The sequence below is a fragment of the Molossus molossus genome, unplaced genomic scaffold, assembly GCF_014108415.1.
Source record: "Molossus molossus isolate mMolMol1 unplaced genomic scaffold, mMolMol1.p scaffold_m16_p_1, whole genome shotgun sequence".
In the NCBI taxonomy this organism is placed as follows: domain Eukaryota; kingdom Metazoa; phylum Chordata; class Mammalia; order Chiroptera; family Molossidae; genus Molossus; species Molossus molossus.
Window position 1 is genome coordinate 218,940,231 of NW_023425344.1, and position 23,870 is coordinate 218,964,100.

The 23,870-nt window shown below is 55.2% G+C and overlaps 1 protein-coding gene across 2 annotated transcripts in view; it reads right to left on the reverse strand.

Moving 5' to 3' along the window:
- The window catches only part of SPTB (spectrin beta, erythrocytic), a 124,225-nt gene that overhangs the window by 16,747 nt on the left and 83,608 nt on the right, over positions 1-23,870 (reverse strand). For both annotated transcript variants that reach the window (XM_036255806.1, XM_036255795.1), the window contains 17 exons: positions 23,128-23,245; positions 22,357-22,515; positions 20,946-21,248; positions 20,143-20,293; positions 18,345-19,215; positions 17,186-17,323; positions 12,261-13,017; positions 11,609-11,811; positions 11,412-11,502; positions 9,864-10,010; positions 7,943-8,206; positions 7,370-7,576; positions 6,857-6,946; positions 3,230-3,508; positions 2,609-2,739; positions 1,440-1,644; positions 746-1,120 (listed from right to left, as the gene is read on the reverse strand). In XM_036255806.1, coding sequence (XP_036111699.1) covers positions 746-1,120; positions 1,440-1,644; positions 2,609-2,739; positions 3,230-3,508; positions 6,857-6,946; positions 7,370-7,576; positions 7,943-8,206; positions 9,864-10,010; positions 11,412-11,502; positions 11,609-11,811; positions 12,261-13,017; positions 17,186-17,323; positions 18,345-19,215; positions 20,143-20,293; positions 20,946-21,248; positions 22,357-22,515; positions 23,128-23,245 — 4,489 coding nt within the window. The remainder of the gene's footprint in view (positions 1-745; positions 1,121-1,439; positions 1,645-2,608; positions 2,740-3,229; positions 3,509-6,856; positions 6,947-7,369; positions 7,577-7,942; positions 8,207-9,863; positions 10,011-11,411; positions 11,503-11,608; positions 11,812-12,260; positions 13,018-17,185; positions 17,324-18,344; positions 19,216-20,142; positions 20,294-20,945; positions 21,249-22,356; positions 22,516-23,127; positions 23,246-23,870) is intronic.

The window sequence follows — 23,870 nt, forward strand, 5'->3', positions numbered from 1 at the left end:
GGACGTCCCATTCCAGGTGACCCAGGGGCCCTGACCCTGATGCTGGTGCAGGACTGCATGATAGCCCATGTCACCTGCTCCACGGGAAACCCAGCCAGTCCCCACAGGGGGCCCTCGCCCCACTCTTCCTATCACACCGAACTCTGTAGAACCCTACAAACCTGTGGAGGTACCTTCAGGGACACCCAGTCATGGGAGGAGGGGGTTCTAGGCAGATTTTGGGGTTCCTCCAGCTCTCATGTGGGAGGCCGAACAGCCCTGGGGCTGAGGGCAGAGTCTATAGCCAGACCTCCAGCATCTGCACCCTGCTCCACCGCTAATCTGCATGCTCCCAGGTACCCTACTTACCCTTGCTATACCTGCTTTCCCTCGTCTATAAAATGCAGACCATATCAGTGCCTTCCCAGAGGATGGCTCTGGGGATTCAGTGAGTACGTGTATAGCCCAGAATGGACCCTGGTGCTGGAAACGCATTACGTGTGTGCTCACGATACTGTAACACTTCGCACAACCAGAGAACGTGTGTTTTAAGGTGTTTTACGCATTGGGTTTTCGTCAAGATTCAGCTGGAAGAACTAGAAGCTGCAGAACGTCTGAGAGCCACTGCTCCCTGCCTTCCTGCCCTGCGCTGTTGCCTTTCTCAGCAGGTGAACACTCTGGGCACCTGTTCTAGGGGTTTCCCCTGGAGAAGCCAGGAGAGGCCTGACACCCCGGGGCCCGCGGGAGGACAGTCAGGGCAGAGCACCTGCACGCCCAGGAGGTGGAGCTCCCGCTCGAAGGCTGTGTGCACCCGGTGGAAGGACTCGGCGGTGCTGGCGTCCAGGCCCACGTCCTCGGGCAGTTCGCGGTGCTTCTCCTCGATGAGGCCCAGGATCTCGGTGCCCGTGTAGAAGTAGCGGTGCAGGTCGTAGGCGGCGGCCAGCAGCTGCATGCGCGTGTCGATGAGCTCCAGCAGGTCCGCCCACAGCTCGTTCAGCCAGTCCTTCAGCTCGGCGATGGTGGCCGCCTCCCCGTGGCCCGCGTCGATGAGCCGCTCAATGACGGCATTCATGTAGTCCACCCGCTCTTGGCCCATCGTCCCAGTCTCCCGGGCGAAGTCCCGGAACTTGTCCCGGAGCATCTGGGCAGGGCAGAGGGGTGTGGTTACCAGGGCTGTGTGTGTGTGTGTGTGTGTGTGTGTGTGTGTGTCCTCACACCAGCTGCAGACTTTCCCAGTGGCAACGACAGCCACCTGGAGGCGCTCTCACACCTCCTGGGCACCCAGAGCGCCCAGTGCTGTGCCTGCCTCTCTGTGCAGCACTTTGCAGCTGGCAGAGGGTGTGTGCATGTGTGTGTGCGTGTGTGTGCGCGCGTGTGTGTGCGCGTGTGTGTGTGTGTGTGTGTGTCTGGAATGAGGGCTCCTGCATGAGAGAAAGACACAGGTGGCCACGAGTACTCACAATCACGTGGTCAAAGTCTTGCCCCATTTCTGAGGACAAGGCCATATCCTCCTTTTCTCTAATCCACTGCTCCAGGTCGCTGGCCTCCCTCCTCAGCTGGAACAGGTGGCACTTGTTCTGCAGCTTCCGCGTGCGCTCCTCTGCCATGTCCCTCAGCCCCGCGTACTGCTTGTCCACCTGCCCCTGAAGTCTGATGATCTGCTCCCTGGGGTTCCAAACAAGAAAGCACTCAGACACAGCTACAGGAAACCCAGGGCAGCCAGCTCAGGGGAGCCCCCCCTCCCGGCCCTGTGACGGGGACAGTGGAGGAAACACAGCTGAGGAGAAACAGCAGCGGTTTCTCCTGGGGAACAGTTGGGGGAGAGAAGGAACCATCGCTAGACCACGAAGTTTCAGGGGATGACAGAAATGTACCCCCCTGGGAGGGGGGTTCTTCCCGCCACTGCCCTGTACTCTGGGAAGCTCAAAGACAGGTGCAGATGAGGCACCTCCCCAGGCCTGTCCACGGAGGCTGCTGGGCGGGCCGTGTGAGCGAGGCTCTGGGAGCAGCGGGGCCTGCTCAGCTCTCAGAGAGGATGTGCCATACCAGGGCTCCAGCCTTGGGGCTCCTTGGGAGATGCTGGAGTGGCTGCTGAGGACCCACAGCTGTGGATGCCCTAAAGGCAGCTGAGGACAGGGCCCTGACTGGGGGCAGCCGGAGGTGTGTGGCCCAGTGGGCTCCCATTTATGCAGAACCCACACTGAACAGCTGAGATGGGTACCGGTGTTCACCTTCACCCACCTATAATAATCTTGCTGAGAGACTGTGAGATCCTGAAGTACCTTCTGGACCATCAACAGAAAAGCAGGGTTCATCTTCTGCATCTCCTAGCGTACTCTAACTCTCCAGAAGACTGGAGCTCCAGGTTCACCCAGAGAGTAGTTTTGCTATTCCATTTTCTAGTCTTTTTTGCAAACCAGACCTTAGGCCTGTTTGAAGTCACCCACACAAAACCAAGGCATGAAACGAAACTGGGCCAATCAGCAGCCCCAAAAGCAGCTTTCTCAAACCCCTACTTTTCAGGAACACTGCCTTTGTTTTCCCACTTGGACCTGAAGGGATCCTGGTTGGAGGGATCCCTGGCCTGATGCCCGAAACCTGGCCAAGTCGGCCCCGCTGGTGCACGCACCCCTCGGGGTGGCCTGCAGAGAGCAGGCTCTGGGCCCGGCCAGCCAGCTGCTTGATGCTCCGCCCGTAGTCCTCCACCGCACGCTGCTGCCGCAGATGCCGCTTCAGCATCACCACGGCGCCCTCTTCGTCCTAGGAGGCAGGGGGCCGACATGAGCTCGTGAGCCCGGCCCGGCCCAGGTGACAGCCTAGCTCCTGGAGGTGCCTGAGATGAGGAGAGCCAGGCTCAAGGGACACTCACTGGGACCTGTGCCGTCCTCTGCTGCTCGTTTCCTAGCAATGCCCCCCACTCCCCAGTCTGAGAGCCACCCTTCGGGGCCCACTCCAGCTTTCTGTTCTGGGAAAACTTGCTCTATCATCCCCGCGCTTAGAGACCCCCTCACCCTCTCACCCTCCCCACAGAATCCATGGTACAAAAGAGGTGAAGAACCTCTGAGCTGCAGCAACGCGAAGCTGGCAGACAGGGCGCCTAGCTGCAGCCTGTGCTCTGTAGGGGTGTACTCACGAGGTGGGGCATCCGGAGAGGGAGGCTCCCTCCTACACCACCCCTGCCCTCACTCCTCACACGCCTGACTGCCCACCCCAGCTCCTCCTCTGGGCCTTGGCACCCTGCCCGGCACACCTCGGGGGTCTCGTCTGAGAAAATGTAGAACTCCTGCTCGCTGATCCAGGCCTCGGCCTCGCCGGCGTCCAGGTAGTACTGCTGGGCCTCGCTGGCGTCCCGCAGGCGCTGCAGGCGCCCCGCCACGGCCTCCCGCAGCGTGTCCCACGAGCTCCGCAGGTGTCCCAGGCGCTCCTCGATGTCCCGGCAGTCGATCTCCGCCTCCTCCACCAGCCGCTGCCCTCTCTGCAGCACGTCCTCAACCCGCGGCTCATGGCCCAGGATCTCGTTCTGCAGCATCTGTGGCCAGAGGGGAAGGGCTCAGAGGTGGGGCCGTCCCACCCTGCAGGTGCGGCCCTGCCCGCAGCAGGCTGCCCGGGTGACACCCTGGCCCTCCTAACTGCCCATGACCGCGTGCCAGGCACAGTGCTGGGCGCTACACATCATTCTGCACCGTCCCCCCACCTTCTGCGAAAAGCCGGCAGAGACCGGCACAGAGCAGTCACTGGGCCGCGGTGGCAGCACCCAGACTGGAACACGGCTCGCCCCGACCCCACGCCTATGCTCTCGGCAGCAGAGCTTGACTTAGTCGTACAGGACAGAGGAAAGGAAAACCATTTTATTTTATTTATTTATTGTTCTTTTTAAACATTGATGGGAGAGAACCATCCAATCGGCTGCCTCTTGCACACCCCCCACTGGGGATTGAACCTGGGCATGTGCCCTGACTGGGAATTGAACCAACAACCTCTTGGTGCATGAGCCGATGCTCAACCACTGCGCCACATGGGCTGGGCCAGGAAAGCCGTTTTAAATGGGCTTTTGGCATCTTATTCTCTTAGTGTTCACTCCTATAAAACTAAACTTGCCCCTTGTACAGAGTTTAGGGTTGTTTTTTTTTGTTTGTTTTTCCCCATTTCTATTTCTCAGATCTCTTGTAAGCTTTGTATTTTTCTCGTCACCAGAATGGCATCTTCCTCCCACTCAGCCTGATCCAGGTGTCACTTTCGGTCCTAGAGGCCGACACCGGGCACTTCCTGCATGTGGGCGCTCGGCCCTTCCACTCCATCTCCTCACTCTCTACAACTGCCCGTGGCCTCTCTCTTTTTTTAATTTTTGGCATTCATCTTCAGATAGAGCAGGAGAGAGAGAGGTGGAGGGAGAGAGAGAGACACATCAACTGGTCGCCACCCACACAACCCCAACCAGGGCTGGGGACAAACTGCAACCGAGGTAGGTGCCCCTAGTGGGAACCAAACCCTGGTCTCTCTGGTCTGTGGGCCGACACTTTAACCACTGAGCCAAACCGGCCAGGGTGGCCTTTTTTTATTAAAAAAAATTTTTTTTAAATTGATTTTAGAGAGAGAGGAAGGGGGGGGGGAGAGAGAGATTGACAAAAGAGAACATTGATTGGCTGCCTCCTCCATGTCCCCCACTGGGGACTGGGTCCACAACCTGGGAATCGAACCAGTGACCTCTTGGAGCATGGGTCAATGACTAACCACTGAGCCACAGCGGCTGGGCTGCCCATGGCCTTTAAAACTGTTTTGAGGACAGGGGCAAAAGCAGGACACATGGGCAGTACAGTGACTGTCAGCATTAAAATAGAGCTAGCAACATCCACACATCATCGAATTCTCTGGAATGACTTTACATTTGGAATCTCGAGGCTGACCTTTTCCTGTGGTCTGTGCAACTGTATTCACCCCCTTTGCCTCTCCTTTCCCAGCGATCCTGTGACCTGGGCCAGGGACCCTAAAAGTTTCTCTCCCTCAATCGCCTTCCAGGTTCCCGCGCAGTGTGCTCACTTCCGGTGCCTCCTTCCCCAGCGTCACTAATGGACACGGGTGATTCCCCACGTGGCGGACCTCTCCTAGGGACCATGCGGAAGCAAAGCCCTGCTCTCACAAAGCATACGCTCTAGCGAGGAACTGGGCGGCCAGCAGGGGGGTACATGAACACAGGCAGATAACGGGTGCTATGAGAAATACGTAAGATGAAGAACGTCAGCCCGGGAGTGGTGGTGGCTACTTCAGCGGGGGGCCAGGGGGGCCTTTCCGAGGAAATGCCATCTGCGTGAGAGGGGAATGGTGAGCGGGAGGCCACCACACAGAGACCCGGGATGGATGCTGCTGGCAAGGGGGTGAACACGTGCCGAGGCCCTGGGCTGTCTAAAGGCGGCGAGGCCAGGAAAGCTAGAGGACCGCGAAGGAGGAGAAAGTGATGAGAGAGGAGGTTGAGGCAGGTAGGGGCTAGCTCACACACAACAGTGGTTCTTAACCCCGGTTGCTCATTGAATGATCTGGGGAAACAGAGCCAGAGATCCTAATTTTCTCCGAGGTAGGACCTGGGCGTGCGTAGGGGTAAAAGTTCCCCAGGTGATTCTCCAGCGCAGCCAGAGCTGAAAGCCATTCACGTGGCACCTTGCAGGCTTGTTCCGTTGCAGCGGACAGGCGTGAGAGCAGTGGTTCTCAAAGTGGGGTTCCAGACTGCAGCAGCAGCCTAACCCAGGGTCCCCACAGAAACGGAAATGACAGGCTCTACTCCCAGTCTGACTCAGTAGATCTGGGGTGGGGCCTGGTCAGTGTGTGTGAACAGGCCCTCCGGCCAGTCGGAGGCACACCGAGTATGAGAACCACCGCAATAAAGGGATGAAATGGGATTTAAGCTTTAGCCAGGCTAGCCTAAAACAGTCCTCAAGGGGGCAGCCACACTCTCCCAAGAGATTATCTTTCCCTTCTGTTCAGGAGAACCCCATTTATACTTGCCCTTTTCCCAAATTAGCAACCTTCAGCCAGGGGAAATGAAAATCTTTTGGCAATGACACTATGAGACACGGTCAAAGTCTTCAGTGTTAGAAGGACTAACATTTGTTCATTTTACAGTTGAAGAAACGGAGGCCCTAAGACACTGTCTTCACCAGCCTCCTTCCTTTACGTGGGGGTTGTGGTGTAACCCCAACCTCCACCTTCTAGCCCAGGTCCCTTCATGTGCCACTGGGGCCTCTGTGACGGGACCATGTCAATCAGAAGCAAAGGGTCTGAGGGAGCTTCTAAGGGACCCCTCTGAGTAGTACCAAGGCCCCTGCACAGTCGCTGGCCTTGGGAGACACATGACAACCCTGACACAAGAGGAAGCGTGGCGCCTGCACTTCCAGGACTGACCCGGCCGAGGAGAGGGCAGAACGAAAATGAATGTTTGCTCCGATGGCTGCGATCCACGCTCAGTGGCTTCCTAATGGCGCCGGAGCCTCACAGGTGCTCGTGTCCCGATGTGTGGGGCCTACTTACCCCGAGGACACGCAACAGGCCCCGCTCAGCCCCGGAGGAGGGGGAGCCGCCAGAGCTACGGCGCCTCTCTGGGACGCTCTGGAATCAGAAGCTGTGAAGCACATCAACCCAGGCCAGGGTCCTGGGTCCTGCATTCACCTGGGCCCTGACGGGTCTGAATGGCCCCAAATCCCAAAGCATCTAAACAACCCCCACTCTGCCCCACCGTGTCCTCCTAGAAATCTCTCTGCTGTTACCAAAGCTGCTCTTCTTTGGGGGCCTGGGGACCCCACAGCTACTCACAGGAACAATAATCCGCCGTGGCTGGCCTGGGGCAGGGCGGGGGCAGGGGGGACTGACAAGGTGAGGCGGTACTCACCTGGTTCTTCTTTATGAACAGCTGCACACTTTGCAGATTAATGCCGTAGTCGGCCGACTGGGCCAGGGGCAACCTCTCCTCCACCCAGAGCTGCGGAGACCAAAGGCAGGGGGACAGCCGATGACCATCATGGCCGCCCCTTTCCGATCACTGGCCATAGTCCAGACAGAGCTCTGCTTGCCCTGTCTCCCCGGTCCTTCCCCACACCCCGTATCAGGGTTTTGCCCCCATTTTATAGATAGGGACGTTCTGATATTTTGAATTGCGGTTCCAAATAACTTGCTCCTGGGCACGTGGGAGAAGGTAATGCAGCTGGGTCAGGAACCCAGGTCTGTCTGGCCCTAAGCCCACGAGTGAGTTACCATTTAGAAAGCACTGGCTTTACTTCTATATTTAATGGACTCATCACAACAGCCCTGTGAGATAAGGGGGCAAGATGACCAGATGTCTCTGCCAAGCACTGCCCTGGGCGGCAGCCAGTCCCCTGCGGGCTGAGGGCTGCGGCTCACGCACCGTCTCATCCTCTAGGTCGCGGCTGATCTGCAGCTTGGCTCTGGATGACTCCAGCTGCTTCTTCCTCCTCCCCAGGGGCTCCAGGAGGTCCAGGAACCGCTTCTCGATGCTCAAGTCAGCACCCTCCTCCTCTTCGCCCAGTGAGGGCATCTGGGCAAACAGCTCCGCCAGCTCCTCCTTCCGCACATTCACTTGGTCCTCCACGCGCTGGGGCACAAAGGGACAGTGTTGGCACCAGCCTGCGCCTGGGCAGCCCCTCTCTCTTCTCCACCATCCATATCCCACCCCCCTGCAAGGGCCCAGGTTCAGCTCAGCCTCTCTCAGAAGTCTCCCTGGATGCCCCACTCACCTTTCCCTCCCCGGAGACCTGGGCTTCACCTCAGGCCTGTTTTACTAACCTGTGGTGGTTAATATCCTACCCAGTGCAAAGGGGCAGGAGCTGGGTTATGAACCAGGAGACACTGTGCATAATAAAGGCGAGCCCAGCTAAGAGGAGCTGGCTTTCAGGTTTCAGGTTTGCTCCCCAAGATCCCTTTTATTCCAACAATCCCAGTCTACAACCCGCTCACATGCCTTCAGCTTCGCCAACATGCGGTTGACACTGGTCAGGTCCTTGCCCGGGTCGTCTGACCGCAGCTGGTCCTCCATGGCACTGATCCACTTGTTGAGGTCGGCGTGGGTCTGCAAGCGCAGGTCGGAGCTCCTGGCGGCCGAGAGCTGCTGGGCCTTCTCCTTTGAGGTGGACTGAAGCTCATCCCAGAGTTTGTGCAAGGCTTCTAGCTTCTGGGACACCAGGTCTGCAAACTGGGGCTTCTCCTCCATCAGCCCCCTTCCTTCCTAGGTGGGGAGGACACGAGCTCACTGTCCAGTCTTAGAGCAGCCCTGCTCCAGATGGTTGCAAACTGCTAACCGAGGGGAGGCCAGTGAAGCAAGGATTCTGTCTAGAACTTGTTGAGGCCCAAATGAAAGACTCTGCACCCCGAGTTATTTGCAAGAGAAGGTGGAACAGCGAGAGCCATGTTTGGGGCAAATGACTCAGGAGATTGCAGTAGGGGGAGCTACAGACAAGGGTTAGCTGGTATTAAAATTGTTTTTCTTACTGAGACTTAAAAACATTTTTTTTTCTTTACTGATTTTAGAGAGAAAGGAAGGGAGAGAGAGAGAGAGAGAAACATCGATGACAGAGAACATCAACTGGCCGCCTCCTGCATGTCCCCCACTGGAAATTTGGCCCACAACCTGGGCATTTACCCTGACTGGGAACTGAACCGGTGACCCCTTGGTGCATGGGTCAACGCTCAACCACTGAGCCACACTGGCTGGGCCTAAAATTGTTTTTCAATTAAAGAAAAAAGATTCAGGATCCATTCAGGTACAAGCAGCCTGGGAAACTCCCTGTGAGCTCCACCCTCTCTTGATCATCTTCCCTGTGGCTGGTGGGGTCTTAGTTACTGACTTTGTCTTATCAGTATCATAAATGTATCTTTTTTTGGTGGGTACAGTATGCTATGACATGGGCCTAGGAATATATACCGCTCATAAGAGTCAATATTTATTAAATGTTTGATAATCACCAAGGACTATTCTTTTTTTTTTTTCCTCACCCAAGGACATTTTTTCCATTTTTTTGTTCAGGTAGAGTGGGAGGGAGAGAGAGGAAGAGAGAGAGAGAAACATCGATGTGAAAGTGAGTGGCTGCCACCCGCACGACCAACCAGGGCCAGGAACAAACTGCAACCGAGGTATGCGCCCTTAGCGGGAACCGAACCCGGGTCTCTCGGGACCGCAGGCCGATGCTCTAACCGCTAAGCCAAATCGGCCAGGGCCCAAGGACTATTCTAAGTGCTTTAATGCTTACAACTCCCTCAGGCAGGGAGCTGTTATTACCCTCATTTTACAGGTGAAGAAATTGTGGTGCAGGGAGGTTGAGTCAGACAATCTGGCTTGGAGCCTGCACCTTCAACTACCGTGGACACGGCCTCGTGTGGCCCCTGGGCCTGCTCCTCCCTGGTCGCCACCATAGGAATGAGCAAAGGCACCTGATTCCAAGATCTAACTGCAGACACATTTTTCAGTTGGGCCCCTGGGCAAACTCGTTACAGAGGGGCCCCTTGCTTCGCCATCTACAGGGGCTGTGAAAGACCACTCCCCAGTGGTCCCACCCACCCAAACGGTGAGGGTCAATGCACTGCTCAGTCTCCTGCGCTGGGCCCTGGTGGAGGTAACAGGAGGCAAACGGAGATAAGCGCTGTTCTGGACACTAAAGCTCTGACTCCGGTGTCTTCAGTACCCTGGACTGTCCCCAGACTTACATGACCCAGAGGAGGCACCCATTCTGACTAGGCTTAACGAGACTGGATATACCTGAAGGTTTAACTACTATCCAGATACATTATTTCACTTCCAAGTTCTATGCTGCCCAGCAAGCTTCAAGACGGTGTCCATGCCTGGGTCAGCCCCATTCAGAACCCATCAGGACACTTGAGTTACTTACTGCGTCTACACTGTCCAGCGCCCCCTGGTGGGAGGCCAGCTCTGCCATGAATGCTTGGTGCTTCAGCCAGTTGTTGTGAAGGTTTCGTGCTTCATCAAAGGAGACATCCTGAGATGTCAGCAGCTTGTCATTGATCCAGAGAGTTAGCTATGGGGAGAAACAGAGAGTCCAGTCATCCCTGAGTGCACCTCTTTGGCCAGGGGCTCAGGGCAGGGCCTGCTGCCCGCCTCTGGCTGCAAAAGGAGGCCATGCAGGGGGAGTGTGAGCACAGCAGAGCACCCCCCTCCCCCGGGTCCCTAACTCCCAGGCTCGGAGCTAACATACAGACACTGTAGGTCTTCCACACCAGCGTGTGCACTGTGATATTTATGCTTCCCCCATATTTCCAGGACCTAGGACAGGGCCGGGCAGGAACTTGTATGTTTACTGAATGGATAAATCCACCCTTTAGCACTAGGGTGAGGAATCATTAATAAATACAGCGGAAATGTTATCAGAGGAAGAAGCCAAAGGCAGATCCTGTAATTAACAATAAGGGAAGAACTGTGAGGAACAGGTAATGTTTCCAAGATGTCTTGGCACCATACCCAGCCCAGTTTGTGCCAAGTGCAGAGGCAGATAAAAACTAAGTCATTTGGGCTGAGCGGGAAGGGGTATGAGAATGAGAGTAAGAAAGAGCTAGGGGAAGCCCATTCCACGTGGAAATACTGTTGCTGGAGGGACACAGGACTGCGGGATAGGCTCCCTCATACAGTGTGTCCCAGGCTGAGCCAGGACTTTCGGGTCCGTGGTTCTCCAACTGGGAGGCTTGTTGAAATGTTGCTCTGTCTTACCCCTTAAGGCTCTGATTCATCCAGGCCTGAGTGGGGCCCAGGAGTCTGCTTTTCACCAGGTTCCATAATTGCAGGGCCCAGTGAAAAATGGAAATGTTCAAAATGATTAAGAATTTCAAGATAGCAACAGCAGTGCATTAAACCAAGTGTGGAGCCGGTCTAAGCTCACAGCTTTGTGTGAACACACAAGTCGCAAGTCCCCGAAGCCGGCTCTGACCAGAGCCCCAGGTGACTCTAATATAGATGGTCCTTTGAGAAACCCTGTCCTAGACTTGACAAATTAAAAATCATCTTTTCAGCCCCGAATGGGTGGCTCAATTGGTTGGAGCATCATCCCGTACACTAAAGGTTGCAGGTTCGATTCCCGGTTGGGGTGCATGTGAGCAGCACTGACTGATGTTTCTCTCTCACATCAACGTTTCTTTCTCTCTGAAAATCCATTTAAAAATCAAACAAATAAACAAACAAAAAAAACCAACAAAAACATATCTTCAGGTGAGGATTTGTAAAAAACCCACATCTTTGCAGACTTGGAATAAAAAGTATCGTGGAACCAAAGATTCTAGAGGATGACCTAAGTGGTCACGTACCCCGAGTTCCCCCCATGGACTCCCAGACACGAGTTAGAAAGGGTCCCTGTGGACGTCCCACCTCCGGGCACTTTGCTCCCAGAGCGAAATCGCCCGCCCAGGGGCCTGCTCTGCAGGCGCCTCACCTCCTGGCAGTTCTGGAGGAAGTTCTGGAGCGCCAGGTTGTCTTTCAGAAGACCTGTGACCTCCCGGGCCTTCTCGTTGTTCTTCCTGTGCCTGGAAGGGAAGCCAGAAGCCGCAGTCACAACAGTGCCGAGTCTGGGGTCCCCATGCAACACCGCCAGCCCTGATTCGGGCCCATCACCCTGGGGGCGGAGAGTACCTGTCTTCAATCAGCTGCACCTTCTCCTTGATCTTGTCTGAGTACAGGTTCCCCTCGGCTACCAGCTTGTTTCCAGAGTCCACGGGACTCAAGACCTTATCCTGGTTGTTCTCCATGGACACCAAGAAATCCTCAAACTTCCGGATCCCAGCCTCTGCAGCTTCTAGGGAGTCTGGGGGCTCCAGGTGAGCCAGAGTATATTCCTGTTGAAGGAAGTTTCCAGAACAGGCATGAAGACAGCCTGAGGAGGCGTGAGGGAACCGGCCAGGCTGCAGTGCCGTGTGCAGCCATACAGGCTACGGTGTGGATGATGCCCCCTGGAGTTGTGCAAGGAAGTGGCTCCCTAGGTCTTGTCCCCCACACCCATCCTCACCCAAGGTACCAGTGAACAGTGTGTCTAAAGCCATATGAAAGGGTAATCACCCAGGGGAAAAGTCACTTCCCTAGCCTCTAACAGACCCAAGAATGGACATAGTTTGGGACACAGGGCTGAAAAAGGCACATAAGAAACAAAGATTGTCCCCCTAATTAGTGGGTAAAGAGAGTCCAAGAAAAGCATAATTTTGTCCCTGAGCACCTGTAGCACACAGAGACCCACCAGTGCTACTGCCCTGAGAGGCCCCTGCCCCCAGCCCTGAATACCGCTCCCCACCTGGTTGCTGAGGATGGCTTCAGCCTGCTTGGCATCTTTCTGGAACTCCTGGAAGCCAAGGCATTGGGCGAGGAGGTGGCTGCGGTTCTCCCACATCCGACGCAGGGCGTCCCAGCCAGGACCCAGGCCCTCCAGCCGCTGGCCCAGGAGCAGGTACTCTGGGTCTGTCTGGTTATGGAGCACTTTCTCCCCAGATGCCTTGACATGATCGTAGCTCTCCTGGTGCGCGTCAATCTCGTCCTTGATGGCCGCATGCTGCTGCAGGAGCTGCTCAGCCTCTGTGAGAGACATGGGCGTGTCCTCGGAGGCCACAGCCTTTTGGGTCACGGACAGCCAGGCCTGAAAGTTGTCCAGATCCTTCAGGAAGGCCTGCAGTTGGCTGGCTTCACCCAGTGAGGCCTCCTGGCCCTGCAGGGCTTGCTGCAGGTCCTGCCACAGCTGCTCCACGTATGCCTGCCGGCCGCCAATGTCCTCCTTCAGTTCAGGGTGTGACTCCATCAGCTGCTGCGACTCATGCTTCAGAGCATCCACACGGGCCTGGATGGCAGCCACATCACGCTCCAACCCCGACAACTTCCGCTGGATGGCAATGACACCCGTCAGGTCCCGGCCCAGGTCCTTGATAGACTCAACTACCTTTGTCTTGTCCAAGATCCACTTGCTGGTCTCCTCACAGTCCACACAGTAGTTGTGCACCCGGAGGGCTGAGCCCACTGCCTCCCGCCGGTCTGACACCATGGTCTGGAATGCCTGCCACCTGCCGAGGGGACACACGAGGACACAGAGACGCCCTCTTCCATAACTCTTCCCACAGAGCATCCCTTCCCAGATTTCCCACCAGAGTCTCTTCCCAGAGACCCTGAACACTAAAAAAACCACCCATCCAACCAACCAACTGCAGTGAGTAAGGTGCCTTCGTCTGGTTTTACCCAGGACATCACTGCCCGTCAGGTCTGCCCATCAGCAGGAGGAGCAAGGGCGCGACTCCGACCCCACGCGGAGGAACGTGGCCCTCCGCTGCGCTCTGTGTATTGCTGGGTCCCAGGCTAACACACACTTTCCCCAGATTTGCCGAAATACTGAAAATGGCTAGAAAGCCCACATTATCCGCTTCAGGACCTAGGGTTCCAGCTGCCCTAGAGGGACCATGAAAATGCCTGGCCGTGTTCAAAGTGCCCAGGGCCTGAAAAGTCACTGTAGCTCTAAAGAAAAGAGCCTGGTGGAGAAGAGCCAGAGGAGGAGGGAGGAGGAAGGGGATAACCTGGGATGACAGTGAACGTGGATAACATAACCCTAACCTCCAGTGCAGCTGAGTGAGACTGGGAAGCACACAAAGGTCGGGCAGATGCCCTGGGGCCTGGTGAGGGTCTGTAGCCCTAATAAGTCTTTTCTAAAGGGCCGCCCATCAACCTGGGTCCAAACCACTAGGGACAACTGTCGTGGGCCTGGTTCACTCATTCTGCGTCACTGTAACACATAAGCCCTTGGAGTATGCTGGATGCTCGTTTGCTAATCGAACCCGTTTTTCTTGAATATTTGAGGTACAGTAGGTCCTCGAATAATGTCTTTCGGTCAATGCTGTTTTGTCTTACTGCTGATGAAATATGTCACAGAAATGTAACCTTGTTCATGTCCATCAGCCTGTGCTAAAACTGGCTTCGCTATAAGTTGTTTTACTAAAGGCTGTGGATCCCAGCCATGGCGTTAAGTGAGGTCTTACGGTAGGAGCATTATGTTAGCCTTTGGGAGAATACGGACATGGCCAGACATTGCCTTACGGAGCGCACGACTTAGAGAGAAAGTAAGACAAGCTCAGGAAGTAACTGTAGCATAAAGCATTACGCACAGAGCACGTATCCGGCAGCGCGGACTAAGGGACTGTGAGGAGCGGCAGGGGTGAGGTGGCAGGTTCACGGCAGTCCTCTGAGCTGCATCTCAATGAACAGATCTATTCAAGAAGGAGACTGAGTATCTCACTCATCCTGGTCCCCCCAGCACCCAGGGGACGGAGGTTACAGGACCAGGCGGATGGACTGGGTAAAGTGCACTGTGGGCATGCCCAAGGTGTGACAACATCTGCTAGTCTAGATTTGCTGGAAACACCTGGAGAGAAGAGCAAGAGTCCAAGGATTTCTTAGCTCCCGTCCTAGACCACGAAGTCCCTGAGCTCTGGGGAATCCTATGCCTGGAACACAGATGGTGCTGAGGCTGGGCAGTCAGGCGAAAGGAGCTGAAGGTTTTCTGAGTTGGTCTGAATCCATTGTGAAATGACAGTGACGTGCTCCAGTGCCTGAGACGCCCTGGCCTGTCCAGGAGCCACTGAGGGCCTGGCTGTGCCCCCAGGCAAGAGGCCCCCAGGTGATTTCCCAGGCCTTTCCTCGTGTGGTCTTACTGCAGCCACCAAGTGGAGGGCATGCGGGGCAGGCTGGGGTTGGGTCTAGTCTGCCTCTCAAACCCACTTCCCCTATTGCACCATCTCCAACAGGAAGGACATTGATAGAGCTGCCCTCATCACCACTGGCCAGACCACGTTGGGAGTCCAGGTTTGTTCCTGGCCCCAAGATTATTATAAAAATGTTGGTCAGCCCGGCCAGTGTGGCTCAGTGGTTGAGCATTGACCCATGCACCAGGAGGTCACTGGTTCAATTCCCGGTCAGGGCACATGCCCGGGTTGTAGAAAAAATCCCCGGTGGGGGGTCATGCAGGAGGCGGCCAATGGATGTTCTCTCTCATCAATGTTTCCATCTCTCTCCCTCTCTCCCTTCCTCTCTCTCTAAAATCAATAAAGAAAAATAAAATGAAATAAAGATATTGGTCAATTGAAATGTATACAGTGGAAGGTAATTATGCATTTAATACGTATTTGGATGACTTACATGTGCCAAGCTTGGTGAAGTTATTTCAGTTTTGTCCCTGTTCCCTCATTCACTAAGCATTTATCACACAACCATACGTGCCTCATGCCAGACACTGTTCTAGGCTCTGGGGATGCAACAATGAACAAAGCAAAGCACGGGCTCTAGTTCAAGTGGGCAGAGACAAACACATAAATCTATAACCCACCAAGTGGTGATAGCACTCAAAAATAAATAAATGAAGCAAGGCAACGCGATAGGGGCAGAGGGACTGTGGGAGGTGCGCGATGTTTTCCATGGGTGGTCAGAGAGGACTGCTCCAGTAAGCTGACCTGTGAGCTGAGACCTGGATAACACAAGGGAGTAAGCCAAGTGGATATCTGAGAAAAGACTATTCCAAACAGAGGAAACCTCAGAAAATAATGTGGTAGGTATGCAAAGCACTGTGGGCAAGACATTAACATACTGCTCTTCATTTGCTTATAATCTGGTAGGAAAGTTCTTCAGCATTAAAGTAACTATAATACAAGGCAGAGTGTGATGCTCTAAACCACTGCATGTTTTATCTGGAGCACTGGGAAGGAGAGGACCCTGGGCTGGCCCAGCGGAGGGGCAGGATTTGGAGAATGTAGTTTGAGGAGGACACACACTGCTAGAGGGGACAGCAGAAGCATGGAGGTAGGACTGTCGGTGGAGGTCAAGAATGACAGTTGTTTTAAAAAACATTTGAAGAGCCAGCCCATGGAAGAAGAATCAGAATAAATTTTGATTTTGCTAAAGGGCAGAGCCAGAACCGATGCTACACATTGCAAGGAGGCAGATTTCCACTCAATAAGAGATCAGACTTTCTAACCCAAAGGCGTTGCCCGAGATGGGATGGGCTGCACAGTGAAGGGGTGAGCCCTCCGTACCGGGAAGTGTTTTTGCAGGACACAGGCTGTCTGGGGTTTGGAGGTAACAGGGGTGTGTGTGTGCACAAGGGTGCACACGTGTGAGACAGGCAGGAAGCACGTGTCAGCTATATGTGTTGCCTTAGTGAGCTGTAGTCAGAGAGTGATCTTCACAGACCCCTAAGCCATGCACCACCCTAGGTAAAATGTATCAGGTCCTTGCCATCTTTAGGCGAGAGAAAACCTGAGGGATGAAACAGTAAGATGGTTTTCCATTAAATCTGAGAGTGGAAATGTCCCCGCGAAGTCATCCAGCCTCAAGCGTAGCAGAGTCAGCCCCTCCTCTGCATAAACTTCAGATTGCAGAGGCATCTCCTGAACCGCAGTCCCCATCTTTGGATGCTGAGACAATCGGCCTTATTCTAGTGGCTCCAAAGGATCTCCCCCATCTCCCCCTGCCCCGCCTGGGCCCCCGGCAGTCTCCACTGTGCTGACCCTTTTCTTCCCTAACCACACTCCCAGAGTGCCTCCGGCAGAAGCAGGCTCAGAAACAAGTGTGGGGAAAGGGACGGGGGCAATGGGAGGGCGGTGACCACGTGGCACTGTGTGCAGGGCCCAGGGTGACAAACAGGACGCAGGCCTGTGCTCTGTCCGTGGAGACCCTTGAGGGCTCACGGGCAGTCACGCCCTGTACTGACAGCGCCCTCTCCAAAGGCTCCTCAGGGCCTCTTTTTTGTTCTGCCCATGCAGTGCGCTCAGGCTTCCTGCTAATTCTTCCCTTCATCCATTCAAGGTTGATGATGCATTTTGGTGCAGGCAGAAGCTTTCTTTTATGGGCAGCACTTAGAGCTCTCATAAAGCATTTCCCCTGCCTCGGGAATGTCCGGGGAAATGCGCCATGAGTACCGCACGGCCTGATTCTAGCTATGGCACACTCAGAACGTGCCCCATCACACAGGACCACCGCGCCCTCCTCCGGGCACGGTACTGGCAGCTGTGTGAACACATCTCTCTCCCTCCTCAGGCTGATCACTGAACAGGTCCCTCTCTGTTGCTACCAAAGGAGATGGAGTACTGAGGGGACCGACCTGGCAGTGCAGAGCAGGGGTCCTGACCTTTGGGCCACACCCCAGGGGTGTGTCAGGTACAGGGTGATGCCCCAGCCCTGCCCACACCTCACCTGGTGTTCAGGTGGTCTTGGTACTGCTTCACCTCCCCACTGCGTGGGTGGCCACTTTCCACCAGGCTGTTGGCAGCGAGGTTCACATCATCGATCTGAGTCATCAGAGTCTTCATCTCCTGGTCCAGGATGTCAAACCTGATGTGGACAGAGAAGAGGACTGGTGAGGTGGAGCAGGCACCGCACTGCCAGTGGCTACCCAGCCCCCCAAATACATCTGACAGGTAAGGGGCGGGGAGAAGGGAGAAAGATATACTGACACACCCTAGTTGCTGGCTCAGGGGTCCATTTTCATGGTTTGACGTCTCCTGGACCAGGCTAGGAGAGAGCTGGTTCCTTACCACATCGGCCACCAGCTCAGCAGAGAGGCACGGGGGAATGTGAAGTGATGGGAGGTTGATCGCCACAGGGACCACCTGCTTCCACCGCCCCAGTCGCTGCTAGGACCCCACTCCACTGCCTTGACACCTTGACCTGAAGGCTACTCCCCAGTCAGATGCTCAGTCCCTGGGTAGAAGGGACAGCTGCTGTGGGGAGGGAGCTGTGTGGTTATAAAAACTGACCCCTCTGGGATAAGAGCCCAGGTCTCTCCAGCATCAGTGTGGGACCACCTCAGCGGTTTCCAGGGAGTGGCCTCTCCTCCTGCTCCACTCCCCGATTCTGTCCTCGGGATGCACTCAGGCCTCCCGTGCTGAGTGCCGCTGGGATCCGAGTGCCGGCAGCGGGAGTGGCCTCGCAGGCCAGCAGTTTAACTGCTCTCTGTGGCTTCTCTGGGCTCTGTGGCTTCCCGACTGCCACGGAAAGCTAGAGCTGGTGGGTCCCAGCCTCTCAGCCCCTTAATCAGATCAGCTCTACTTTCGTCTGCGTTACGTGTCAGGGGTTCAGCATATAATTCATTTCAACCGAGGCTGCTACAGCTGACAAGTAATTGAATAACTGGAATGGAAGGAGCCCCTCTGTTTATTTTGAGGAAGGGGTGAAGTACCCAAAGCCACAGAGACCAATTAGAGCCCGTGACGCCTGGTGCCTGGCCTCTGCAATCAAGGGCACCCCCGGCGTCTCAGAGATCCTGGCTGATCTAGAGGCTGTGCCCTCACCCCGCGGAGGGGGGGTGCGAGCCTTGGTGCGGGGAGGCAGGAAGAGAAGGGCCAGCTCTGACCTGTGCTGCACGACCTCCAGGTCCTCCAGCGTGTCTGGGATTTCCATCTGGGCCAGCCACTTCTCCTTCTCGCCCATCCACAGCTCACAGGCATCCGTCTCCCCAAACACTGTGTACAGGTCCAGGGCATCCTGCAGCTTCTGCCGACGCAGGTCTGCCTGAGCCACCACTTGCTGGTAGAGCTCCCGGAGGACCTGCAGCCGATTGGTCACATCTGGGGAATCCCGAAACTCTTGGGGGAAGCCCTGGGCCTGCTGTTCCAGATGCTCCATCACCGCCCGGCTCTCCTCCAGCTCTTCCAGGAAGTCCTTGTGCTTCTTCCCCAGGGCCCGTGTGGCCCCTTCGTCCTGCCCCACATCTTCGCCCGAGAGCAGCTTGTGAGCATCTTGCAGCCAGGCCTTCAGGTCATCCGCATCGCCCTGGAACTGGAAGAAGTTCTCAGCGTCCTGGAGGTTCTTCTTCCGGAAGGCAGCCAGCTCCTTCAGCTGGTCCCACTGGGCGGACACCTCCTTGATCCGGGCCTCGATCTGCGGGTGCCCAAACTGCTTGCGCGCGACCATGCCCTCGGCCTCCTGGAAGATTTGGTCCAGGTGGGCGTCCAGCCCGCGGAGCTCGTCCTCGAAGGCCTTGTGTTTGCGCTGCAGGATGAGCACGCTGGTCAGGTCCTTGCCGTAGTCCAGGGAGGAGTAGATCTGCTCCTTCTCCTTGATCCAGCTCTCGGCCTCATCCATCTCCCAGAAGAACTTCCAGAGCCGCTTGGACTGCTCCAGCTGGGCCTTCCGGCCGGCTGCCATGTGGCTCAGCTCCTCAAAGCACTGCTCCAGGTGGCTGACGCGGTCCTGGATGACCTGGGGATCACAAGGCTGGTACCCTGGAAGGAACGGGAGGAGGGGCGGTGAGAGGGGAAGGGCTTCTTTGATGGGCGAGCTTCAGGTCCGTGGCCGGGCTACAACCACACGACCTAGAACCTGCCCTCTCACGGGAGCTCTGGGACGGGGCGCAGGGGCTCTCAGTTGCTCAGAGAGCAGGGCAGGTTCTTAATTATTAGTTCCCAGTAGACTTTCAGAGATAAGGGAGGTGAAAAGTTGGGTCAACTCTCAACAGAAATATACTACGGGAATGTATCTTGTAAAAAGCCTAGACACAAATTTCAAGACGATTCTTCAAGGATGCAACAGGCTCTCCTATTTAGGACCCGAAGCTGTGAATCTAAATGGTCTCTGCTGTAACTTCAAGCAGCAGAGATGATAGAAGGATGATGCCTTATTGGTGCTTATAAACACCTTCTGATCACAGACCACCAAAGCAGTTGCCTGGTCTCTGGAGAGTTCTGCAATCTCTCAAGGTTCTTTCTGGCACAATTAGTTAATGAAAGAAGCAGAATTCTGCCCTGGCCGGTTTGGCTCAGCGGTCAGAGCGTCGGCCTGCGGTCCGGAGAGACCCTGGTTCGGTTCCCGCTAAGGGCACGTACCTCCTCGGTTGCAGTTTGTCCCCGGCCCTGGTTGGTCGTGCAGGTGGCAGCCACTCGATGCGTCCCTTTCACGTCGATGTTTCTCTCTTTCTCTCTCTCTCTCTCTCTCTCTCTCCCTCCCTCCCTCCCTCCCACTCTACCTGAACAAAAAATAGAAAAATGTCCTCAGGTGAGGATAAAAAAAAAAAAAATTAAAAAAAAAAAAAGAAGCAGAATTCCAAAGGCAGGAGATGTGTTCAAGCTGGGGCGCTGGGGCACTGGGGTGCTGAGCCAGAGGATGCTGCCCTGGCTTTTGAGGCCTCAACAGGGAGCCATCCCAGTTCTCACCTTCCTCCTCAGTGAACTGCAGGGTGGATGCGGTGATGGCCTTCACTTTGTCTCCTTGGATGGCGATGTCAGCCTCCATCAGCTTGTGCTTCTGTAGCAAGTCTTCAACCTCCAACAAGTGCTTCCCAAACTCGGCAGACAAGAGGTGAGCCTGGCAGAGAGGACAGACGGGGTGGAGGAAACGGGGAGAGGTGAAGAGACCTACACGCCAGGAGAAGAGACCCCTCCAAAGGGGGTGTCCATGGTATCTGGGATGGGGGAGTCAGTGCAGCTGGACAATAGCTGCTGCTTGGCAGGGAAGGGGTCACAGAGCAGGAGTTCCTATGGGGGTGCGCATCAGAATCATTCTTGGACCTCCTTCCATAAGCCCGAGGCCCTCACTCACTCTTCTGCACCTGCCCCAGGTTTGAGGCCTGGGCATGTATATTTAGAAAGTGCCAAGGTCACTCTGATGTTTGTGCTAAGCTGAGAGCACAGCAGAGGAGATTCGGACTTCCTGGCACATCTGGATTCTCCAGGCTCCTGATTAATGTGTCTCTCTAGGCCCTGCAGATTGGTGCCTGTGCTGCTGTGAACCCAAGATTTCTTGATCACGGGGACAGAGCAGACGTGGGTTAGTGACTTGTCTGGAACACAGTAAGCCAAGCAGTTGACCGGCAGATGTAGCCAGACACTGGGTCGCCTCAGTTTCTCCATTCTGATTCAGAGTGACTGGCTGGGGGTTTCTAAGGAAGCATATGCTAACTGCAGGGCGAGCACGAGGCCTGCGGGGTGGTGTGGGGGATGGGCAGCCCCGGGCCCACCTTGATCTCGTCCATCCAGTCGATGCTGTGCAGCATGTCCTGGAAGAGCTTCTGCAGCGCCAGGGTCATCTCGAGTCTCTGGCGCCGCGACCTCAGCAGCTCCTGCAGGTAGTTCCACAGGCGCAGGATGTTGTCCTTGCGGGCCGAGATGCGCTTCTGGTCATGGTAATTCTCCTTCTCCAGCTCCTGGGCCAGGTCCTCCAGGGCCCTCACCCGCTCCTCGTAGGCGGCTGTGTCGGTCTCGATGGCCTCGTGCTTCTTCTTGGCGGCCTCCACAGCTGCCAGGTCGTACCCGAAGTTATCCTGCCCCCCAGAGAGAAAAACAGGCAGCTCAGTCAGGCTCTCCTGCGTTAGTCCCCAAGTGCAGAGAAACAGCAGGTCTTTGGAAAATCTGTTGGGTGGGACAGGCCATTCCCAAGGACTTAGTTGTGCTATCTTCTTCAGCCTATTGTATCAGAGCCAATGAATGTCTCACAAGAATCTGTAAAAGAAGCTCAAGACTGTACTCCCTGTGCCTACGTGTGGGTATGCTGGGCTATGTTACTAACAGAGTCCCGTCCCCACCCACGGGCACCTCCATGTGCCTTGAGTGCACCTGCCCCATTCTGGGGACCACACATCTGTAAATAGATGACTTGGGGTGCATAGGCACTCTCCAATTCTCTCAGAACATGTGCTTTTCCCTTTCTGGATGAAACTTAATTTGTTTCCAAGCTCCAAGTGGGAAGGAAGAGATGCTGTCGCGGACAGTTGGCCCTGGGTCAATTTTTAACTCGTGAAATATAACCCGGCTGAGAGGACAGAGCCCAAAGGCACGCCGGCCACACACAAGGTGCACGCTTTCATCATGTCCCCAGAGGACCACTGTTTAATGTCAACTCGAGCCCAGTTTTTGTTGATGACAGCTTCAGGGGCCATTTTTGGATGGTGAAACTGTTTCCCTAAAAATGAGACTTTTTTTGTTGTTAATCCTCACCCAGGGATATTTTCCCATTGATTTTTAGATAGAGTGGAAGGGAGTGAGGGAAGGAGGGAAGAAGTGTGTGGGGGGAGACATTGTCATGAGAGGGACACATCAATTGGCTGCCTTCCGCATGACCCTGACTGGGGCCAAGGATCAAACCTGCAACCCAGGTACGTGCCCTTGACCAGGAATTGAACCCATGACTCTGGGCCAATGCTCTAACTGCTGAGCCAAATCAGCCAGGGATAAAAGTGAGACTTAAACCCTGCAGAGTTCTTCCTCAGGCGCGACCCTTGACCCACCCAATCCGGGGAGCAGGGCTGCCAGGCCTGTGGAGACGCTTATCCATGGCCACGGAGAGGCCAGCTCGGCTCCAGCCCAGCGGACTTCCGGGGGTTCTGGAATGCACCCCCCCCACCCGCCACTCCCAAGCGTGTCCCCCGTCACCTGGACCACGAGGCGCTGGTTTTCGCTGAGCCACGTCTCCCTCATCGCAGCCTTCCGGTCAAAGCGCCGGGCCAGCTGCTCCAGCTTCTCCTGCCGAATGAGCTCATTTCTCAGGGCCAGCTCCCGCTGGTACTCCGCTTCCTCCAGGCTCTCCCAGGCCTGCACGGGGGACAGAGGAGGGTTCCTGGGCACACGAGGAACGCCTGGGTTTGGGGGTTCCATCTCTTACGCCCAACACCGAGTGGTTCCAGGAATGTAGGTAGAGCCTTTGGCTTTCATGTGTGGGCCCACCAAAGATTCGAGGAGCCCTGGTGATGATCTCTCAGCTCCCTCTTCCCCGAAACCTGCCTTGGACTCCTGGCCTAACAGAACATCATGTGCCTGTATGGGGGTACTGTAAATGGCTACTTCCATTCTACTCGAATTTCCAGGGGTTTTAAGCATCTAAACACCTATTAGAAGGTGTTTCCTTCTGTTATAAGTAGTTAATATTCCATACTTAAAGAAATTCAGTGTTCAGTAGAGACCAGACTATAATAACTGGATCCCAAAATGGATTCTGAGCATCTGAACAGCGGGCCGAACTGAAGGACTGTGGGCGGAGTTGACCTCTCAGAATTAGGTTCAGATAGCACCCCAAAACCGCCAGCACGTGTAGCTAACAACGCCAGAGAGTGGCTTGGCTTGACCCTGTCCAGTGACCATTCCCTGTGCCCTTGTCGAGAACTCAGTCAAGTCACTGGCAAGATGTAATGGGAAATGCTACTGTACCCGGTTGATGTCAGACACTAGTTTCCCATCATGGGGCGTGTACACTTTCTGATTGTTGGCTCTCATCCGGGACTGGATGGTAAAAAGCAAGACTTCCAGATTCCCCTTCTCCTGAAACCTGTTGAGGAAACAGAGTCAGGGAGAACCGTGTAGAGATCCCACAGCCAAAATGAAGTCAGCACGGAACCCCAGTAACTTGGAGATGGATGGCAAAGCGTATCTCCTTCAAAAACAAAAAGTAAAAAGGATAACTACAGGCCTGCTACCCGTTAAAGCATCTACCACACTCATCAGGAAATCTAATGGGGCTCGAGTCTTCACAGTACAAACCGGAGACGGCACAAGGCTACTGCAGCATTTGGGTCTCATCTGCTCCCCCGGGGGAGTGGCTAACTGGAGCAGCCTGGGAATTCCTGGAGCTATCAAGTTTTACCAATCGATACAAAGAAACTCTCCCCTCTTCAGCAAATGAGGGAGGCTTCTGACTAGCTCTTCAGACAGTTTTTATCGAGTGAGTCAATAAATCCATAAAAGCAGCATTATCCACTTAAGACCACATTGTACTGAAAGCAATGATCACCTAAGTCCTAATGAGCTGGCTCACCTGACAAGTCCCAAAGGCCAGATGCTTCCAAGGGGGCAGCAAAGGCTGGCTGGGTTCTGGGAGGGTGTAGGTGTAGGAGGTGAGAACTGACAGCAGAATGATGCTTGGAACTCCCGGTCCAACTCCAGGGTACTTGCAC